Genomic DNA, 22079 nt, shown 5'->3' with positions numbered 1-22079 from the left:
TTTCAAAATTGAAGAGACATAATCTGACTTGGTAATGCTTATTTCTCCACTAGATGGCATTAATACCATTTCTTTTATTGTAGTTTATATCTTGAGGACAAATTTACAGTGTATTAACTATAACAGAAGAAACAGAAATGTTATTTATGTTTTACAGCTTGTTTATCTGATTTTATGTTTTGTCATATAGAATGTACTATCATGTTTAAGAGTTTAGAAAAAATTGGGATATGCAGGGAAACAATAATTCTAATGTGAATGGAACAATATATGTTTCTAGAGAACTAGTTTTCTACCACGTTTCAGTCTTTGTTTAGCCTTAGATTTTTGTTATGTTCCAAAGTTGCCAATGCTGAATGTTTTTATCCTTTATGTTTAGATAATATCTGAGTCCAAAAATTATCTTTTAAAAAAGAATGTAAACATATGTGGTATATGTATTATATAGTGTGAATGTAAACATACATACATATGTTAAGCTTGTAATTTTTCTATTTTGAAAAAGTTCAGACATATTTAAAAAACCATATTATAATGAATTCTATGTACCTATTACATAGCCTTAGCTGTAATCAACTTGTTGTCAATATTGCTTCAACACTCCTTAATCTCTCCTCTTTATTTTGAAGCAAATTCCTGGATATGTACATACCATGTTGTTAGAGGTGCACACAGTCACAATAAAATATGCTGTCCTGACTCAAAAATAATGGTGTGAACAAAGTATTAAGAGCCCAAGAAGACTGATTAATTCTGCCTTGAGGAAGAGGACAAATTCAGAAAAGCCTTTGAAGAAGAAGTGACATTTGACCTATGCTTTGAGGATGGATAGGAATTTGCCAGTTGGAGAATGGAAGAAAACACATGTTAAGCATGGGTACACTATGAAGAGAAGGGAGGAAGTGTGAATCCATGAATGAGTGGAAAACAGAGAATAATGTATTAAATATTGAGGTGCTTTGGAGGAAGTTGCAGATGATGAAGCTGGAAGGATAGTCTATGGTTATATTTTACAGGAGTCTGTGGAAAATTAGTGATTATCATTGATATATGCAAAAATATTTTTCTACATTTTTATAAATATAAAATTTTTCTGTGTTTTGTAGATTGATGACAAAGTTCAGTTTTCAACAATGCTGAAATCAAATGTTTGCTTGTTTTCTTTGGATAATTTGTTTTTGGAAAAACCAGATGAAGTTGAAAAGTAAGTCTTCCTTAAAGATTGATAACATAGTATATTACTTTAGGGTTTTTTGAATTTGGGGGAATTTTAATTTTCTCTCTGGTAAATATACAAATAAAAATGAAGAATCAACAGAAAGATATTTCAGTTATGTATAAGGTAAACATGGAGTACTCTTAGCAGTTGCATAGGGGAGTAACTGAAATTTAACATTTTAACTGTTATCTTTTTTTTTTTTTTTTTTTTGAAACAATGTTGCTGTCACCCAGGCTGGAGAGCAATGGCATGCTCTTGGCTCACCACAACCTCCGCCTCCTGGCTTCAAGCAATTCTCCTGCGTCAGCCTCCCAATTAGTTGGGATTACAGGTGTGCACCACCATGCCCGGCTAATTTTTGTATTTTTTTTTTTAAGTAGAGATGGGGTTTCAACATGTTGGTCAGGCTGGTCTCAAACCCCTGACTTCGTGATCCACCCGCTTCAGCCTCCCAAAGTGCTGGGATTACAGGTGTGAGCCACTGTGCCTGGCTGAATGTTATAATTTTAAAAATAGAATAGATTTGAGCTGGGTGCAGTGGCTCATGCCTGTAATCCCAGCACTTTGGGAGGCTGAGGCAGGTGGATCACCCGAAATCAGGAGTTGAAGACCAGCCTAGCCAACATGGTGAAACCTTGTCTCTACTAAAAGTACAGAAAAATTAGCCAGGCCTGGTGGCGCATGCCTCTAATCCCAGCTACTTGGGAGGCCAGCCAAGGGATGAGAATCACCTGAACCCAGGACACAGAAGTTGCAATGAGCCAAGATGGTGCCACTGCACTCCAGCCTGGGCAACCGAGAGTGAAATTCCTGTCTCAAAAAAAAAAAAGAAAAAAAGAATAGATTCTTGTCTATTTGGTTTGCATTTATTTGCATTTCTGGTTGGTTCAGATTATTTTTGGCCAAGCTAAAAATGGGAAATAATGCTCAAAGAATAGCCCAGGACAAATGATGTCACCTTTTGGAAACAGAATAGACAGTATGCCAAAGACAGAGTATGATAGGCACATTAAGTGCTGGCAGGAAGTAGGGGTGGGAATAAAGACGTGAGACCAAAGAAAACAAGAGTAGAGAGTAGGTATTATATTAAATACTTTTATGGATTTTCATGTCCGTTGTTCAATTTTGAATTTTTTCTACTTATTTTTAGTGTATTTTATTCTCCCATTTTAATGAGGTATATTTATTGCCTCATTCTTTTCTTGCTCTTTCAACTATTGAAAGCTGAAATGGTTATAAAAGAGGATTAAACAGACTTTCATTTGCAAAATACTTAAAATCTATTTGAGGAGATTAAACACAAATGGAAAGGCATTAGTAAGTAATATGACCATGTAAATAATCATCTATACTGGGATACTTTTGAGAGTGAAAGAGTACATCCAACTGGGGCAATATGTGTTAATCAGGACTGGCCAATGCACATTTTGTAACATATAGTTGTCCTTCTCAAAATACAGTCAAAAATATGTGCAAAGCAAATGACAGGCATATGTTCATGCAATGAAATTTCAGACTTGGAAGGAAGGTTGTCTTGGACGACACAATCAGCTCAGGCTTTTGGGTAGTAGGGGGAGACTTCAGGAGGCTTTGAAGAATTTGATAGTTCCTAAAGGAAGAGAAGAAGTAGGCATTTGAAGGCAGAGTGTTAGAGCAAGAGAAAAAGAATGAAGATAGGACAATCCATGATTCTTTTTTTCTTTTTACCTCTCAGTACAGTGGTAAATCCATGGTACTTTTAAGGGAGAATGTGTAGTCAAGTTTCCTGCAGGAGACAATTCATGAAGGAAAAACATTGGGACGTAAAATGAGAAATTCTAAGTTGAGGGTAGATGGTGATGTGCATTAAATACAGGAATAAGGATTTTGGACATAATTAACTATGTTTTAAAAGCCATGGAATTAACAAATATTTTTTGAATAGTACATGTAATTATGTAAAGGACTGTGCTAAGTACTGCTGATGTAAATGCACATAAAAACGAAACTCTTAGGTGTTTACAATCCAGAGGGAGTATCAAATACCTATCTGACATATCTATCCATCTACTTATCTGTCTGTTTATGTCTATTATCTATCAATACATTCACACAACTCAAGGCAGACTATAATACATATTATAGGTTCCCTCTATAAGAAGCAGCGAGGGAGAAAATCTTTGGGAACCTAGGGAGATTTCTTGGAAAAGGTAGGATTTCATCCAGCCTTTGAACATAAGCTCTAGTGCCTAAAACAGTTATCTGGCACATAGTACTCAGTAAATAATCACTGAATGGATTAATGAATGAATAAAATAGTGGAATTTCTGTAGGTGGATATTGGAGTGGGGCAGGGCTCAGGGGCAAGCTGAGTAAATACTTTTGAATGAAGGTGAGGAGTGACCAGGTGTGATGGCTCACACTTGTAATCCCAGCACTTTGGGAGGTCAAGGTCAGTGGATCACTTGAGCCCAGGAGTTTGAGACTAGCCAGGCCAACATGGTGAAACCCCGTCTCTACTAGATACAAACATTACCCGGGCATGATGGTATATGCCTGTAATTCCAGCTATTGGGGAGGCTGAGGCAGGAGAATCACTTGAACATGGGAGGTGGAGGTTGCAGTGATCCGAGATCTTGTCACTGCACTCCAACCTGGGCGGCAGGGTGAGACTCTTGTCTCAAGGGAAAAAAAAAAAAAAAGGGGGGGAGAGACAGAATGCATTATCTATTTGTTATACAATAAGGAGTTCAGTTTAGTTTGGACTATAAGGTATGTGTAGGAGAGTTAAAACTGTAAGGTGGTCTAAGGCCACTAGGAAGTTTGACAATCTTTGAAAGCCACTGAAGGATTTTGAATGGATTAATGTAATGAGAACAATTCCAAATGAATGTGGTTAGGAACTTGTAAAATATATTAGATAGAAAGCCTGGAATCAGTGAGGGCAGTTAAGACAAATTAATAAGAACCTTGGTTATGATAATGACAGTGGAAACACAAAAGAAATGATTAAGAAACGTTACAAGGAATATACAATAAGACCTAATATGTATCTAGATATAGTCAGTAAAACAGATACTATGGTTTGGATTCTGTGTGACTGGGATGATGATGTCACTTCTGGAAAAACAATTGGGAAATTATAAGAAAGACTTGATTTTATTAAGAAGCAGAATAGTAAAGCTATTGTCCTCTTTCTTGGATTTTCTGAAATAGTCCTTGGGCAAAACAGAGTTAACGTAGCAGGCTTAAACTGCTGTTCATGAAAAGATCTGCTTGCAAGGTTGGCTTTGGCTACAGTCTGAGAACTTAGATTTCAGGAAGATCCCCTCCATTAACTGACAACAGTGGCTTACTGGGTGTAAACTGTTTATACAAGTAATATGGTTTACGTTGAACACCTGCTTTTTTTTTTCTGAGATTCTGGAATTTAGGTGTGTCCCAGACAGGGGATGCTTGTGTTAATGTTAACCCCCAGTAAAAGCCCTAGGCATTGGGTCCCTGAAGAGCTTCACTTCTTTCAACATTTCACTGGTATTGTCCTAAGCTTACTGGGAGGATTAAGTGCCTCCCATGTGAGTGTGCTGGGAGAAGACTCTTGAATGCTTATGCCTGGTTCTCCTTGGGCTTCATCCTTTGGTAGCCATGAGTAGGACTATATGCTGAGTCTTAGGAGTCATTTTAGGGAATTATTGAACTGGGAGTGATCTTGGGGACCCTCTGACGTCCTAAATTTTAAAAGATCTTGCCTGTTATTAAACAGTCTGTTAGACATTGTCAGATAATGTGTTGTAGATTTTTTGCTTGGAAAATATGGCTGGAGTAGCTCTGTGCTAGGTGCTCTGAGAGACAGAAAAGTAAAAGACTGAATCTCTCACTTTAGAGAAGTTGACATCCTAAATGACTAGATCATAAAATCTTTGGGACTTGTAGACAGAATATATCATGCTCTTCCCAGCTCTATTTCCTATCACCTAACACTTAATCTTTTTGTCCTAATGAAGAACAAGTCAACTTTGATGGGAAAGGAACCATTAAAGCAGTATCAGTTAACAGGATCACAGTTGAAAGATAAGGAGGGGTAGTTAATGTTGCCAACAGGGTGGCAAAAATATCAATTACTGTAGGTTATAAAGAGATTGTCAGTTTTAAATGATTTCTTGGATTTTCTGTAGTTTGTAGATGGTTCTGCATTGGAAATATTTATGTTAGGACATTAGTTTGTAATAATGTTATAGCAAAACTGTACTCTGGAACAACGGTCCCTAACCTTTTTGGCACCAGGGATGGGTTTCATGGACAATTGTTTCACAGACGGTTTCAGGATGAAATTGTTCCACCTCAGCTCATCTGGCATGAGTTAGATTCTCATAAGGAACATGTAACTTAGAAGCCTCTCGTGCAGTTCACAATAGGGCTTGCACTCCTGTGAAAATCTCATACTGTTGATGATCTGACAGGAGTTGGAGCTCAGGCAGTAAGGCTCATTCACCTGCTGCTCACCTCTGCTGTGCAGCTGGGTTCCTAACAGGCTGTGTGGATCAGTACCGGTCTGCAGCTCGGGATTGGGGATCCCAGCTCTGGAATATCAGTAATGGTGTCATTAACACGTTGATGACCCATGATTAGTTGTGAGTAATTTGTTACTTGTAATAGTTAAAATGCTAAAATTTGAGGATGATTTACGACTTTATTTTTATATTGGAGCAGATTTAAGATTCCTGTTACTGGCATTTGAATTGGCGAAAAGGAGGTAGAGTTATTGCCGTTATTTAGGCAGCATATCTCACACAGCAGTATCATTAATCCTATGATACATAACGGTGAGAGCTTGAACACTGCTGCATAGAGATAAAGTCCTGACAGAAAGTTAATTTATAGGATATTTAAGAGTCTATAATTGAGTAGTGTTTAATAAATAGTTTCTCATGTTACCTCTTTATTAACACATATACTTACATTTTTATATTTTATATAGCCATCTAGACAATGAAAAGTCATTGGACTGGTTTCTCCCTCCTGCTCCATTGATTTCAGAAATTCCAGATACTCAGGAGTTAGAGGAAGAATTAGAAAGTCATAGACTATTAGGTAAATCATCACATACTTGTTATAAAGCCAAACCCATACAGTTGATAGCAATATTTTTTAAAAAACTCTGACTTGATCATTACATATTGTGTATGCATGTATCAAAATATCACATATACCCCCAAAATATGTATACTCATTATGTATCAATTAAAATTTCTTTGTTTTAATGAAATAAAATGAAAGATCCTTCTTTTGTTAAAAAGAGTGCTCACCAAGCTGGATGCAGTGGCATTTGCCTGTAGTCCTAGCTACTTGGGAGCCTGTGAATAGTCACTGCACTCCAGTCTGGGCAACATAGGAAGACCTCATCTCTAAATAAATAAATAAATAAACAAACAGACCCCTCCCCCATCTCCAAATACATACATACATAGCTACCTCCAAAAACAAAATAGTGCCCACCAAATCTTAAAATTTAAAACATTTTCCTTCCCTCTCTATATAATGCACATACATATGCACACGTAACTGCACACAATATAGTATAATACACACATATTTTGATTTTTGTTCTACGAATATTTTTTCTTTTACTATCAAAACTCCTATCACTGCTATTCAGTTTTTGCCTTGCCGTTTACTAAAGATAAGAGCTCCTGTTAAACAGATCCCAGAAATACCAAGTGAAAAAAGCGAGATGCAGAGGATTAAATACAGTTTGATACCATTTTTAAAAAGCTCAAAAACAAGCACACCCAAACAATGTATGTGATATAATGTAATATTAATAACATTTTAATTTTTAAATTGGGTCATAGGTTCATGCATATATATTTTATTATTAAGCTTCATAATTTACATATATGTTTTATATACATATACTTGTTTCACATATATAACATAGGGTGTAATGTACATAAATAGATGCTAAAGCAAATTTAAGTTCTAATCAGACATCCAAACTCTCCCTAACCCCCTAAACTTCCCTAAAAATTCTTGTAAAGCCTCTAAAGAAACCTTTAAAATTGTGTCACTCTGATGAAAACATTCCTTTAGTTTGATTTTAGAAGCAAGATTACAAACTTAAAAGCATTAGATATATTAATAATGAATTGTGTTTTGTAACATTTTATATAATTGGTCATTGTATTTCTGGTGTAAATCATATAAATTTTAAATCTTCATAATCACTCGTAAAATCATTTGTTATGGGTCAGAAATAAACCTCTTTTATAATGCAGATGCTATATAAACTTCAAATTTAATTCAGTAATTCCACATTAATTTCTGAGTGTCTTTCAGTGATGTAATATACCATAAGAGTAACAATCACCTGTATTTTAAAATCGTATATGATATTACAGATTATCTTACTATTGTATTAGCGCTTTGCTTTTGGCTTTCATATTTAACTTGGAATTTTAAAGTTTTTCATTATCATTTTGAAAATTTTCTTTAATGGAGAGCTTATAATAATTAATATATTCCTTTTTCGTAGGTCAGGAAAAGAGGCCAAAAATGTTAACATCAAATTTAAAGATAACTAATGAAGACACAAATTATGTTTCACCAACACAAAAATTCCAATTTGCCTTTTCTTCTAATAAATATGAACAGGTTGGTCTAAATTTAGAAGGGGTAGGTAACAATGACTTACCACATGTTGCTGGAAAGCTGACATATGGTTCTCAGCAATGTAAAAATCACATCAACACTGAGACAGCACCTGAGAAGAGTGTTCCTGATAATACAAAATTAGTTAAGTTTGCAGAAGATACAGGAGAGAGCACATCAGTATTCCGGAAAAGGTAATTATTTTAATTAAATTAAATATTATGTGAATAAAGTTGAATATTTGTTTGTACATCTTAAAGTATTAAATATAATACAATGTGAATGAGGAAAACAGAAAATTCTATCTCCTAAATAATTCCTGACTTTCTCCATTCCTGCTGTTATAGTCCTAGTGCTACATGTAAAAATAACCATAATTATAATATTTAACTATTTTATCTACTACAGATGATACCACAACAGTCCAGGTGGGACACAGGAATCTTCATTTTTAACAGATTTTCTAGGTGAATATTAATGCACACAAAAGTTTGAGACCCATTTTCCTAATGCCTTGGGTTTTAAACAGAGGAGTGAAATTAGATTTTCTTTTATTAAAGAGTTCATTATTGGCACCAGAATGGAGGATTAATTATAATAGAAGGGAGTTAAAATAAATTGTGAAGGTCTGCTTGAAAGGTTATCTTATTAGTCCAGATGGAAGAAAATGGTAGCCTGACCTAGGACTATGGAATCAGGAATGGAGACAATCCAGAATTATTTGGGAGATACAATCCCACAGGATTTAAGTGATTATTGGATATGAAATCTGACTCCTAGGTTTATGGTTTGAGCCAGAATTATGAAGGTTGGTAGTACCCTTTTATGATATAAAGAACTACCAAGTAAGAAGAGGTTTGGGGGACGGTGATGAGTAAAGATCTGGACATACTGATTTTAGATATTTATAAGGAGTCCAGATAGGCAATTGGGTATATGGATTCAACATTCAGAAGAAGTTTAGTTGATAGTTTTTGTTTTCTCTATGATATAGTAGATGTGGTTATCTGTGGAGTTTGAGGGAAAAAAGAGTATTGAGCAAGAATGAAAAGAGTGGGATAAATTTTAGAGAATGGTAAAGCAGTCTAATTAGAATAATGGTAGGATTGATGGTCACTGTAAAGGGTCCAGCTGAGGTTGCTCTCTATAGTGTTTTTAATAACAGCTTTACTAAGCTATAATTCACATATCATAAAATTCACCTTTTTGAAGCGTAGAATTCATTGTTTATTTTCTTATTTTTTTCACTCTTATGTATTTACCCACCTTGTTTTTTATAATACATAGTTTTGCAACCATCACTATTAACTAATTTTAAAACATTTTCATCTCCTGCAAAATAAATTCCTTACTAATTAACAGTTACTCTTCATTCCTCCCTTTCCACAGCACCTGGCAACCATTAATCTACTTTCTGTCTCTATGGATTTACCTATTCTAAACATTTCATATAGGTGGAATTATACAAAATATAGCCATTTGTAGCTGGCTTCTTTCACTTAATACAACATTTTCAAGGTTCATACATGCTGGGTTATGTATCAGTATTTCATTTTTTTAATGGCCAAATAATTGTCCATTGTGTGGATATATCACGTTTTGTTTATTCACTTATCAGTTGATGGACATTTGGGTTGTTTTCACTTTTTAGCTATTGTGAATAATATTGCTATGAAAATGCATGCATGTTTTTGTGTGAATGTGTGTTTTCAATTCTTTGGATATAAGCCCAGAAGTAGAATTGCTGGGTCATATGGTAACTTTATATTTAACTTTTCTAAGGAACTGCCAAGTCATTTTCCAAAGTGGCTACATCACTTTACTATCCCATCAGCAATACATGAGGGTTCCAGTTTCTCCACATTCTGGCCAGCACTTGTTATTGTCTGTCTTTTTTATTATAACCATCCTACTGGGTGTGTGAAAAGGTATCTCATTGTGGTGTTGATGTGCATTTTTGTAATGACTAATTGTCTTGAGTTTGGGCTGCTATAATGAAATACCATAGATTGGGTGGTGTAAATTACAAAGATTTGTTTCTCATGGTTCTGGAGGCTGGAAGTCAGAAATCAGAGTGCCAGCATGATTGGGTTCCTGATGAGGACCCTCTGCCTAGTTATGTTCTCACATGGCTTTTCTTTGGTGTGTGTATAAACAGAGAGAGATCTCATGTTTCATCTTCTATTTTATAAGGGCATTAATCCCATCATGGGGAGCTACCCTCATGACCTCATCTAAACCCAATTGCCTTCCAAAGGCCCCACCTCCAAATACCATAACATTGGGGATTAGGACCTCAACATATGAATTTGGAGGGAGGGACATAAATATCCAGTGCATAACAATAGTGTTAAGAATCTTTTCATGTGATTATCATCATTTGTATATCTTCTTGGGAGTAATGTCTTATTCAGATCCTTTGTCCATATTTTAACTGGGCTATTTGTCTTTTAATTGTTGAGTTTTAAGAGTTCTTTATTCTCGATAAAAGTCCCTCATCTGTATGATTTGCAAATATTTCCCTCTATTCTGTGGGTTTTCGCTTTTTTGATGGTGTTCTTTGTAACACAAAAGTTTTAAATTTTGATAGAGTCCAGTTTATCTAATTTGTCTTTTATGCTTATACTTTTGCTTTGATATAATACTTATTTGGCATCACTTTGGTTGCTTTTGTTTTTGGTGTCATATCTAAGAAACTATTGCCTAATCCACAGTCATGAAGATTTACTCTTAAGTTTTCTTCTATGGGTTTCAGAGTTTTTAGCTCTTATGTTTAGGTTTGTGATCTATTATGTTAATATTTTAATATTTGTGTGAAGTAAGAATCCATTCTCTTTCTTTTTGCATGTAGATATTCAGTTCCAGCCTCATTTGTTGAAAAGACTGTTCTTTCCCTACTGAATGTCATGGCACCATCATTGGAAGTCAGTTGACCATAAATGTAAAGACTGGGTGTTGACTGACACTGACTGATTCTCTGCAGCAACTTGGTGTCTAGCAATTTAAATCAGTTTGACACTTAACTCCTGTAATTAGTGTCAGACCCACAGGTTAGAGGCTCAGTTTTATAAGACTGACCCTACTTTGAATGCCAGCTGAAAATGGGATTCCCAGACTACCCACATTTCTGTTTGGCTAAGTACAAATTTGAGGATTCCCATGACCCCATCTTAGGTTTAATAATTTGCTAGTATGACTCAGAGGCCTAAGAGAAACACTTTACTTACATTTACCAGCTTATTATAAAGGGTACCACTCCAAATGAAAGAGATACATAGGGCAAAATATAAGAGAGGGGGTACAGAGCTTCCATAACTTCTCTGAGCATGCCACTCTGTCAGCACCTTGATGTGTTCACCATTCCAGAAGCTCTCAGAACCCTGTTGTTAAGGCGTTTTAGTGGAGGTTGCATTTCATAGACATGATTAATGAAATCACTGGCCATTGCTGATTAAACTTGATCTTCAGACCCTGAATGGATAAATCATCTCCATTACTTATTCTATAAGATGTGAGTGTTGTATTAGGAACCTTAATGGTTACTTCATCCTTTAAGGATAGTGTGAACAAGCTACTTTGATAGATTGTCTTTTGATCAGTCAAATATAATACAGTATAGTCATAAAGATAGTGTTTGCTTGTTTATAGAACTTTGCAAAGAAGTAGTTCTTTGTTTGGGATGATTTGATTTGCAAATATACTTAGTTTACATCTTTTCCTTTTTTAGGGGGTACACAGTGCTGATTTGATTGGCTAGGAAAACTGTTTCTTATCTGGTAGCTTCTGTGGTGTGAATTACAGTTGCTGACAACTTTTAATTCATAACAAGTCTGTTAGTTTATTCCTGTACATTTATTATGTTAATATAATTCAGTAACTTGAATCACTTTAGTTAAATTTAACTACTATTAGGTGTTATAAATTTTACTATTTACTGTGACTAGTGGCTTTTGCTCTCTCTAAAGCACTTTATTGACTTTAAATGGAATATTAGTTATCTGTTGTTGTGTAATAAAATTATCCCAAAACTTAGTGTTTTAAAACAACAATAAACATTATTATTTCTCACAGTTTCTCCAGGCTAGGAATTTAGGAACAACTTTGGCTTAGGGTCTCTTGTGAGAATGCATAAAGTTATTGGGAGCCTCTCAGAAGAAGACCACAATCAAAATGTTAGCCATGCTGCAGTCATCTGAAAGCTTGACAGGGGCTATCAGGTCTGTCTTCAAGGTGGCTTGCTGTCCTTGACTGACAAATCGGTGCTGGTTGTTGACAGGAGACCTCAGTACCTCTCCTCCTGGTCCTCTCCATAGGGTTGCTTGAGTGTTCTCTTTATGTGGTGACTAGCTCTCCACAGAGTGAGATCTAAGAGACCATGGGAAAGGGACAATGTCTTTTATTACCTAGCCTTGTAAATCAAACACTTGCACTTCTGCAGTACTCTGCTAGTTACACAAGCCAGTCCTGATTCAGTGATTCAATTTGTACGAAACTGTAAAAGGGTGAGGATCAGACAAGGATCACTGGGGCTGCTTTGGAGGCTATCACAAATGGACTTATCTTGAGTTTTAGGAAAATGAAAAGACATACCACTGGTAAACTTATCAAGTTATATTTTAGGAGAATGATTTAGCTTGTTTGTTTGAGTAAACCATAATCTATGAGTGTTTTTAAAGGGGCCAATTTTATGCTAGTTTTTCATATTTCAAGCAAGTGTTACAAGTGAGAAAATATGTGGGTCTTTTTTTTTCCCACAGATTGTTTAAAATATCTGACAGTGTACATGAGAACGCATATTCTAATGACAGTGAATTGGACTCTCACATTGGCTCAGTGAAAATTGTACAAACAGAAATGAGCAAAGGGAAATCAAGGAACTGTAGCAATAGTAAGCAGAAATATCAATATTCTGCAAATGTGTTTACAGCAAATAATGCTTTTTCTGCTTCTGAAAACGGAGAAGACATGTTCAAAACACCGTCTTTTTCAGTTGCTTTCCAGCCTCATGATGTTCAAGGTAATTTCTTGCTTTTTCAGTTCATTTTATGAGTACCGACTAATCTGCATTTCTTATCATAGGGGAAAATATAAAAATATAGTAAATTCGACTAGGTTTTCTCTCTGCAATTTCTGCATTTCTTTATTATGTTGCATTATTTTCTAAGTTGTGCTGTGTATTAAAATATTTTATGCTGTGTACTAAAAATATTTTTAACTTTGCTCTCAATAAAAAGGTTATGTTAGTTTTACTGAAGCAGTTGTCATGAAAAGGTTAAAAATATTCATTGCAAGTCCTAGCCTCTGACCATAAAATTTATTTTTAATGTTTATATAAATATGTAGGCTTTTCTTTCAGAGGTAACAGAAAATGGTTCATTGAAGGCCGTCACAGAGATTCGTATCCTTTAAACTATTTACAATAACTGCTTTGTATTTATGAAATCATAATTTTAAACATTTTGTTTAATTGTGTTCCTGTTTATTTTGGTTGATAGAGAAAAAGAGGGAAAAGTTAAATCTTTTTGGTTGTGTAAGAGGTACATGTATGTGATAGTGCTAGTCAAAATGTGGTTGCAGACTGGTGCCAATTTGTGAACTGTTTGTTATCAGTTTATGACAGGCTAAGTATGGAAGTCAGATTTGTATTATTGGCAGAACTCTGAGCGTATTTACTTACAAATAGGTACAGATAATTTCTCATTTGAGACAGAGCAGCCAAATTGGGTTCTGGCCAGGGGAAATGGATGAGAATGGGACATTGTGTGGATTAGGAACATTTCTATAAATCTAATATTTTTGAAAATCTATTTTGGAGTTTATACATATAATCCAATTTTCATATCTGGACATTTCCAGTGTAAATATTTTGAGTATGTTTGCATGTTCTGGAGGTCACATTGTCTTTGCTTCTTTAATATCCTGTGTATGCCTATAACAGAGTACTTACTCTGTTTTAATTCACCAGCAGTTTAGTGACTATTTTCTCATGCTCTATGAACTCTTTGAAAGCAAGGGTCATGACTTATTTATCTATTTCCACATACAGCGAAAGGAAGATAAAGTAAGGCAGGTAAAGTAAGGAAATTGTTCTGGCAAAAGTATAGCCATAGCAAGGGTAAAGGTAAAAAATTGTGAAATATGTGTGGAAAGAATAAACTTTCCAGTTTGGCTGAAGTGAAAGATATGATTAAAGAAGTAATAAGAAATGATATTAGATAGGTATCTCAGGATCATATCATTTAATGTCATGAATACCAAGGTCAAAGGTTTTTTGCTTTGATTTTGATTTTTTCCCTGGCTTTGTTGAGGTGTAATTGACAAATAAAAATCATATGTATTTAAGGAATACAACATGATTTTTTTATAGGTAAACATTGCAAAAATAGTTACCACAATCAAGCTAATTAATGTATCCGTCAGCTTACATAGTTACTTCTTTCTTGTAGTAAAAATACTTAAGATCTATGTAATGAGACACCGTGTAATATTTTTGAGCAGGTCAAATATCATCATTATAGCTATGCTTTAGGAAAATATAATTCATGGCTCAATGCTTGGAAGTGCCCTAGCATCCACAAAAGTTATGGTCTAGTTGACAAAATGTAAAATGAATTCCAGATATTGGGTAGCTGTGCTAGAGAAATCTAGGCAACAGTAACTCTAATCTGAGTACTCTGGGGATCATCAGATAATTCTGAAGTATGGTTAGAAAATATTTGCCTGACTTCTCATGAAAAGTTGCCTCCAATGCAGATAGCTGATTTGAGTTAAAATGGGGGAGAGTGATCAATAAGAGAGTTGTACATGATACAGTAACTGTAAACAGCCATTGTTTAGCACTTTATTGACCATGGTGTCTCACTGCTGCCACACTTTCTCTTCTCTGGTGATCAAAATAGGATAGAAACATAGGAAATATATTAGCAGTAAGCTGTTAAAGATGTTCATCTGTATGTGACTTCTTATCCTTTACTGGAAAGCCTTTCTATAATGACACTGCGTTTTGAAGAATTTTGAGGATCTTTACACTATATTAGCACAGCTGAAGTGGCTTCTGTTGTTTAGGGGTCTTTGTTAGTGAGGACTACTGCTTACACTTGTGTCCACTGATTTATTGTCCAAAATGTTCATTTGCTGTAAAACCCATTGTACTATACCTTATTGTTTCCAAGTGTGTATTTAAGGTGGAAGACTGAATGCAATTTGTGATAATTTGAGAGTTTGTAGATTACTTGGACATACCTTATTTTCTTATTCTTTTTAATACATTTGAATCCTCAGGGCAGTAGAAGTTTTGTCAGTAGTCTTGTCATTTTCAGTTCTGCAGACGTTTTTTCCATTATAACATATAATTTCAGTGACACTGCTGAGAGTTTGTTGAATGAAAGGAAAAAGGTTGATTTCAAGTGTTGATAGTTATGATAAATGGTGTTAGCAGCTGAGTTTTCTTATGAGCTGTAACACTGATTCTATATCTACTCTGAATCAAAGATTCATTTCTTGTGAATATAAATTCATGTGAAACTATCTACTGAGAGAAAAACCAGCATGATGGCCCACTTGTGGGCTTGTTACAAATAAACACTTGATAGAAAGAGACATATTTTGAAGGAAAATGAGATTCCTTCTAAAGCTGATAGATTTTCAAATGCAAAATTACATTTTTGTTTTGGCACAGATGAGACACTGCACAACAGAAAGTAAAATGAGGATTTATAAATTAATTGCTTGATGTAATAATTGCAAACCTATATTAACTGAGTACTTACTATGTGTCAGGCACTGTTGTAGGTATTTGGGATATGTCACAGGAAAACAGGCGATGAATCCTTGTTTTTGAGGAGATGACATTCTTGGGATGAGGGTATAGAAGAAGCTGGATCTCAACAACTGTAATAGCATATAAATAAGTCAGTATTTTAGAAAGTGATGACTATTATGGGAAAATAAAAAAGTAGAGCAGGGTAAGGGGGTTAAATTGGGGCTGCTGGGATTCAGGGATCAGGGTACAGAATTAAATATTACTTAGGGTAGATCTTCTTGAGAAGGTCAGATTTAAGCGCTTAATGGAAGGAAAAGAGCCAATGTAATACAGAGGGAAGAACAATCTAGGCAGAGAGAAGGCTTCATGGTAGGAACATGGCTGATGTTTTTGAAGAACAGCAGAGTTCAGTGTAGCTAGAGGAGATGAGTCAGGGGGAAAGAGTAGTAGGACATGAAGTCAGAGAGATAAAGGCAGGCGATATTAGGGGGAGGGAGTGACAGTGGAAAGACAAGATCATGTAGGGCCGTATAGCCATATACTTTTGAGAGAAAGGGGGGAATTTGATCAGAGAAGTAATATGATCTAAGTTTTAACAGGATCACTACAGCAATCCATCAGTTCTTGTATACCTTTGTAAAAATCCAGTTCTTTAAATAAATATGTACTTGTGTTCTCAGATGTATTATTAACCATCTTAAATCTTCTAATAGATTATAACAGTCTCAATTGTAGGAACTCATTTTCTTCTTTATTTACAGCTTTCCACAGCTTTCTAAATTTAGTAATATGTTTTGTACATAGTGAACAATAAATCTAGTTGATATATTGTAAGAAGAATACCATATAAATACAGATATCTCCCTATCTGTCAGTAGACCCTCACCTTGGAGAGGGGACAGTTTATTCTTTATATCTATTAATATTTTTGAACTTTCTTACAGGGGAAGGATGATTTAAGTTCTTCCTATCAAACCAGTATGTTGATAATTAAAATTAAACCCACCACTTAACACAACTAAATTATCAAAAACAAAGAGATTTAGTATTAGGTAACCAGGAACACACCAAGAAGAGATAAAAATCAAGTGACCTCAGGTATGTAAGAAAAAGTACTACTTTGGAAAAGGTAAACTACAAGTGTAGCTCTGATTTACTTGCCATTATGTACTTGAATTTCTTCCATCATATTTAGCACTCAAGTATAACCCTTATATAATCTCTTATTTCCCTATACAAACTCTACAAGTTCTTTTCAGAATATGGAATGTGACTGGAGATTAGAATAATTTCTGATATAATTACTTTCTTAAGATACCAAATAGCAAGTTTTAAAATCTCATCATTAAATATTGTCAGAATCAATATTAATGTAACTGAATTTTAAAATTAAAAGTAACCAATTTTTAAAATTCTAAAATATTTAACTCCTTAATGTTACTGCAAGCAACAAAATTCAGAAGTATTTTCAAAGAATTTCCATATTTCAACTATATACAGTCCAAAGCCTTTGATGATGTAAGTATTTTATTTTACTTATTTATTTTTTTACCTTTCACTAGATTATGATCACTAGATCCCAGGATTTATTAGATCTTTATGTCTGCACTGCCACACTCAGTGTCTAGCACATTATGGGAGCTCAGAAAATATTTGGTAAATGAATACATGTGATTTTCAGAGGTGGATTTGTTTGTATTTGAATGCAGTTCTTATTAAGGCATATTTTTTAACAAATTGAGAATGTGTGTGAAAAATTTTATATATTACATTATTGATTAATTTTTATTTTTTAGCTTCTTCATACAGATAGGAATTTTGTGATTTGTGCTCCAACTGGTTCTAGAAAAACTAGTGTTTGAACTAGTCATAACAAGATTGTTAATGAAAGTGCCATTGCCATGGTTGAATCTTAAAATTACAATCTCAGCTCACTGCAACTTCTACTTCCCAGGTTCAGGCGATTCTTGTGCCTCAGCTACCCAAGTAACTGGGATTACAGACATGAGCCACCATGCCTGGCTAAGTTTTGTATTTGTAATGGAGACAGGGTTTTGCTAATGTTGGCCAGGCTGGTCTCAAACTCCTGACCTTAAGACATCTGCCTTCCTTGGCTTCCCAAAGTGCTGGGATTCTAGATCTAAGCCATCACACCTGGTCAGGAATGATTTTCATCTAGATCTGGCATTGACAAATAAAACAGCATGATAAAATATTAATAGTGTTATTTTTTGAGAGTGGAGGTTCTGGAGCAAAGTTACATGTTTTATAAATTTAGAGAAAAGTGTTCAAATTGTTCTTAGATTCTTATTAAGGCATATTTTTTAATAAATTGAGAATGTGTATGAAAAATTCTATATATTACATGATTGATTAATTTTTATTTTTTAGCTTCTTTACACAGATAGGAATTTTGTGATTTGTGCTCCAACTGGTTCTGGAAAAACTGTAGTGTTTGAACTAGCTATAACAAGATTGTTAATGGAAGTACCATTGCCATGGTCAAATGTTAAAATTGTTTACAGTAAGTATTTACTATAAGAGTGATAATTAATTATAATAACGAAAGACCATTGAAGCAAAATAAAGAAAGAAATTCAGTTTCTGGCCATAGAAATTATTTGGTTTTCTATACATTTCTAGTAAAGTCTGGTCTCATTTGTCATTACATTTAAAACACACTTTCCAGAATTATAAATAAAAACTCATATTTGAATTCAGAATTTGACTTTTACATGCTTATATTTTAAAGGACTAGCAAAATGAACAAATAAAATCAAACGTTTTGTAATTCTAGGAAGTTGCATAGGAGCTTTAGTCTCCTTTTTGAGGTGTGTATTTTTAAACTTTTTAAAATTAATATATGCATATGGCTTAAAAATCAAATATCACTAAAGGCCTTATAATGAAAAGCAATAATCTTCTGCCCTACCTTTCTCCACTTTTAGTTATACTTGCCTGATAAATCATTTCTATTTCTATTTTTAGTTCTTTTTGGTTATTACCTTGATATTTCTAAATCAAGCTTGTGTAACTTGTGGTCTGCAGGCCGCATGCAGCCCAGGATGACTTTGAATGTGGCCCAACACAAATCTGTAAACTTTCTTAAAACATGATGAGATTTTTTCTTTTTTAAGCTTATTAGTCATCATTAGTGTTAGCGTATTTTATGTGTGGTTCAAGACAGTTCTTCTTCCAGTGTGTTGCAGGGAAGCCAAAAGACTGGACACCCCTGCTCTAAGTAATATGCCTATATTGTTAATTTTTAATTTATCAATATTAGGAGTATGTAGATGTGTATTTTTTATTCTAACTATTGACCAAAGTTTGTAAAATAATTTTAAAATTGAACTGATGTTCAAAGTGAGTATTTTGTATTGTTACAGTGGCACCAATAAAAGCCTTGTGTAGTCAGCGTTTTGATGACTGGAAAGAAAAATTTGGACCAATAGGATTGAATTGTAAAGAACTTACTGGAGATACAGTAATGGATGACCTATTTGAAATTCAGCATGCCCATATTATTATGACAACTCCAGTAGGTATTATTTATACCTTATGGTTTTGTTTGTTAGAAAATACTTATTTTTCTTTACCAAGACAAAAAGTTTAAAAAATACAAACTAGAAGCATATATTTATAATATAAACAAACAAACATTAAAAAAATACTACAATTCAAGTTACAGAAAGAGTACCTACAAATCAGTAAGTAAAAAACAAATGACCAAATAGGAAAAATTGACAAAGAATAGGCAGTTTGTTATTGTGGATGCTTTGTAATCATATTTGTTGCTTTTTTTTTTTTTTAACCTAAGTAGTATGTATTGTAGAGGGAGGACCTTGGTAGAATTTAAAAATAGGTAGTAAATCTTGAACTTAATATTTTGTGGTTCAGTGTAAAAACAGTTGAGGACCCAGTTTTTAAAACACCTGTAAGACTGTAAAAATTCATTAAATAATTTTTAATATATAAATATTTTTCAGGATACTCTTAAGGGATCAACCAAAATTGCTCATTTTTTGTAATATGTCATGTTAAAAATTTTTTCGATATCTTAAATAATATTTATTATAATTCCTTATCACGTTAAACTACCTGTATACTTTTTTTTTTCTCTAGGAAAAATGGGATAGCATGACTAGGAAATGGAGAGACAACTCTTTGGTTCAGCTGGTTCGACTCTTTCTCATTGATGAGGTAATGAATGCATTCACTTTCTGAGATAAACATAAAAAGATAATTAGAATAGATAGAAAAAAGACATTTCAACCAAACTATATGTTTGTTTTATCCCTACAAGTGAAAAATGCTCATTTTCTCAAACAAGAATGTTAATATTATTGAATATTTTAATTGATTAAACATACTTTTAATTGTATAGCTAATAATTTTTTCTTGATTTCCTGCTTAGGTACATATTGTAAAAGATGAAAATCGTGGTCCAACTCTTGAAGCTGTAGTCAGCAGAATGAAAACTGTACAGTCTGTTTCTCAGACTTTAAGAAATACCAGCACTGTTATTCCATTGCGATTTGTAGCTGTATCTGCAACAATTCCAAATGCTGAGGATGTGAGTTACAGTTTTAGCTGAGCTCTCAAGTTTTTTATGACTCGTGAAATATTTAGTCATTTTGGTCTTAGAAAAAAGTAAATTATTTTGTCCTTTCCTTTAATAGGAAAGTATGTTGTAGAAAAATGTGGCTAGATCTCATAAATATGACAGTATTGAAGGCCATAAAATTTGGTTAATCAGGTTTAATAAAACATTTTTTTGTGGAAATTTTTTGTTTGCTAGTATCTGAAAGCCTCATAATAACTTCACTAATAATATTTGATGGTTGTTGTAATTAGCTGACTTTAGTTGTATAGTGAAATGTGGTGGAAAATAAAAATAATTGCTTAGATGATTACCACTTGCTCTTCAATTCTGTGTGCTTGGCATTGTGATAAGCACTAAGATGGAAAAGTGAATGAATATATGACTTAATTTTTTCTTCAATTTTTAAGTAAACTTCCTGAAAAATAATAGTCTGACTCTACTTTCTCATTCCTCCTCACTTCTCAGCCTGCTATAATATTGCTTTTCCCCTACTACTTCTTAGAAATTGTTTTCACAAATAGCCACTATATTGTCTATTCCAATGGAATATTTTGTCTTTGTCTTTAATTTGGCACAATTAATCATTTTCTTGTTCTTAAAATGACAACTTGTTTTGCTCATTTGTCAAGAATGATATAGAAAAATTATATAGAAAAATTTAAAGTTTATTAAAACAGCAAAACTAAATCCTAGTATTTGTCCTTCCACATGTAGGAAACATAATGTACATACTCTTTTTTTGACCTGCATTTTACCTATAAACATTTTCATATCATGAAATATTCTTCAATATCTATTTTTGTGGTTTTATTGTAATTTATTAAACACTATAATAATGGAAGATTAAGTTATTCCCAATTTTGCTATTGTAAACAGAGTGAAAGTAATATATCTAAAACATCCATGATTATTTCCTTAGAATGAACTTCTAGAATGAAATAACTGAATCAAAGGATATACAAAACTCCAAGGAAACGCTTCCTTCAATAAATGTTATATTCATTTATACTTCTACCAGAAGCTATTCTCCTGTATCCTAACACTGGATAGTATAATAATGAAATTATTATTGCTATTATCATTTTTAAATATAGGATTTATTGTTTAGTATAGTATCTCATTAAAATTTTTTTTACTTCTTTGATTTCTACTCAAGTAAATATTTTTAATATATTTATCAACTGCTTTACGTTCTTTTTTGCTGTTTGCCAGATTATGTCATTTTTCCTTTTTTCACATTGAGATATTAAATTTCTCTTACTTATTTGTAAGCGATTATTATGTACTAGTACTCTCTAATTCTTGAAACTTTTCCCCTTTGTGGTAAACACTACTTCTGTGAATGCAGTTTTTCTGTCTCTTTTGTCAGATCTTTTTGTCTAAATTAAGGTCTTTATCCTTGGCCTGTTCCCTCTGACTATAAATTCTTTTGTGATATCCCTACTCATGATAATCTTGAGAAAACAGTAAGTCTGTTTCTCAGACTTTAAAAAATACCAGCACTGTTATTTTTAATGCGATTTGTAGCCGTATCTGCAACAATTCCAAAAGCTGAGGATGTGCATTAATATTTTCTTCCTTCGCAATATGTAACTCATTTATCTACCTTCTTCCTGTCAAAACAACAGTCACTTTGATGGCAGGGCGTGGAGCCTGATTATTAACTGGGCTATGTAAAGATAAGGATTGCTTACCACAGTTCCAGAAACTGGCGACTCTAGCATTGAGTATGAAGTGTGCTTTTGACACTGCTATCTCTAAAGTGTTTGTTGTTTACTTAATAACTTGTCAACCCTTGTCAGCATAAGCCAACCATTACTTTGATACTATTCATCTAATATTTAGGACAACACAAAAGAAATGTCAGC

The 22079-nt window shown here is 33.7% G+C and overlaps 1 protein-coding gene across 15 annotated transcripts in view; it reads left to right on the top strand.

Annotated features, from left to right (window-relative positions):
* HFM1 (helicase for meiosis 1) overlaps positions 1-22079 on the top strand; it is a 122148-nt gene that overhangs the window by 5611 nt on the left and 94458 nt on the right. For 11 of the 15 annotated variants that reach the window (XR_004259746.1, XM_032247856.1, XM_032247861.1 and 8 more), the window contains exons 2-11: positions 1107-1204; positions 6177-6289; positions 7731-8040; positions 12604-12863; positions 13203-13244; positions 17056-17126; positions 18000-18132; positions 18995-19146; positions 19731-19808; positions 20023-20181. Coding sequence is in view for 14 of the 15 variants with exons in the window: in XM_032247856.1 (XP_032103747.1) it covers positions 1134-1204; positions 6177-6289; positions 7731-8040; positions 12604-12863; positions 13203-13244; positions 17056-17126; positions 18000-18132; positions 18995-19146; positions 19731-19808; positions 20023-20181 (1389 nt within the window). In the remaining variant the exon portion in view is untranslated. Of the gene's footprint in view, positions 1-1106; positions 1205-6176; positions 6290-7730; positions 8041-12603; positions 12864-13189; positions 13245-17055; positions 17127-17999; positions 18133-18994; positions 19147-19730; positions 19809-20022; positions 20182-22079 lie in introns of those variants that run through there. The other 4 variants (XM_032247858.1, XM_032247866.1, XM_032247862.1 and 1 more) reach the window with 4 other exon arrangements.

This window comes from Sapajus apella, unplaced genomic scaffold (assembly GCF_009761245.1).
Source record: "Sapajus apella isolate SASKATOON/1434 unplaced genomic scaffold, GSC_monkey_1.0 scaffold64, whole genome shotgun sequence".
Lineage (NCBI taxonomy): Eukaryota > Metazoa > Chordata > Mammalia > Primates > Cebidae > Sapajus > Sapajus apella.
This window is presented reverse-complemented; position numbering and strand designations above follow the sequence as displayed.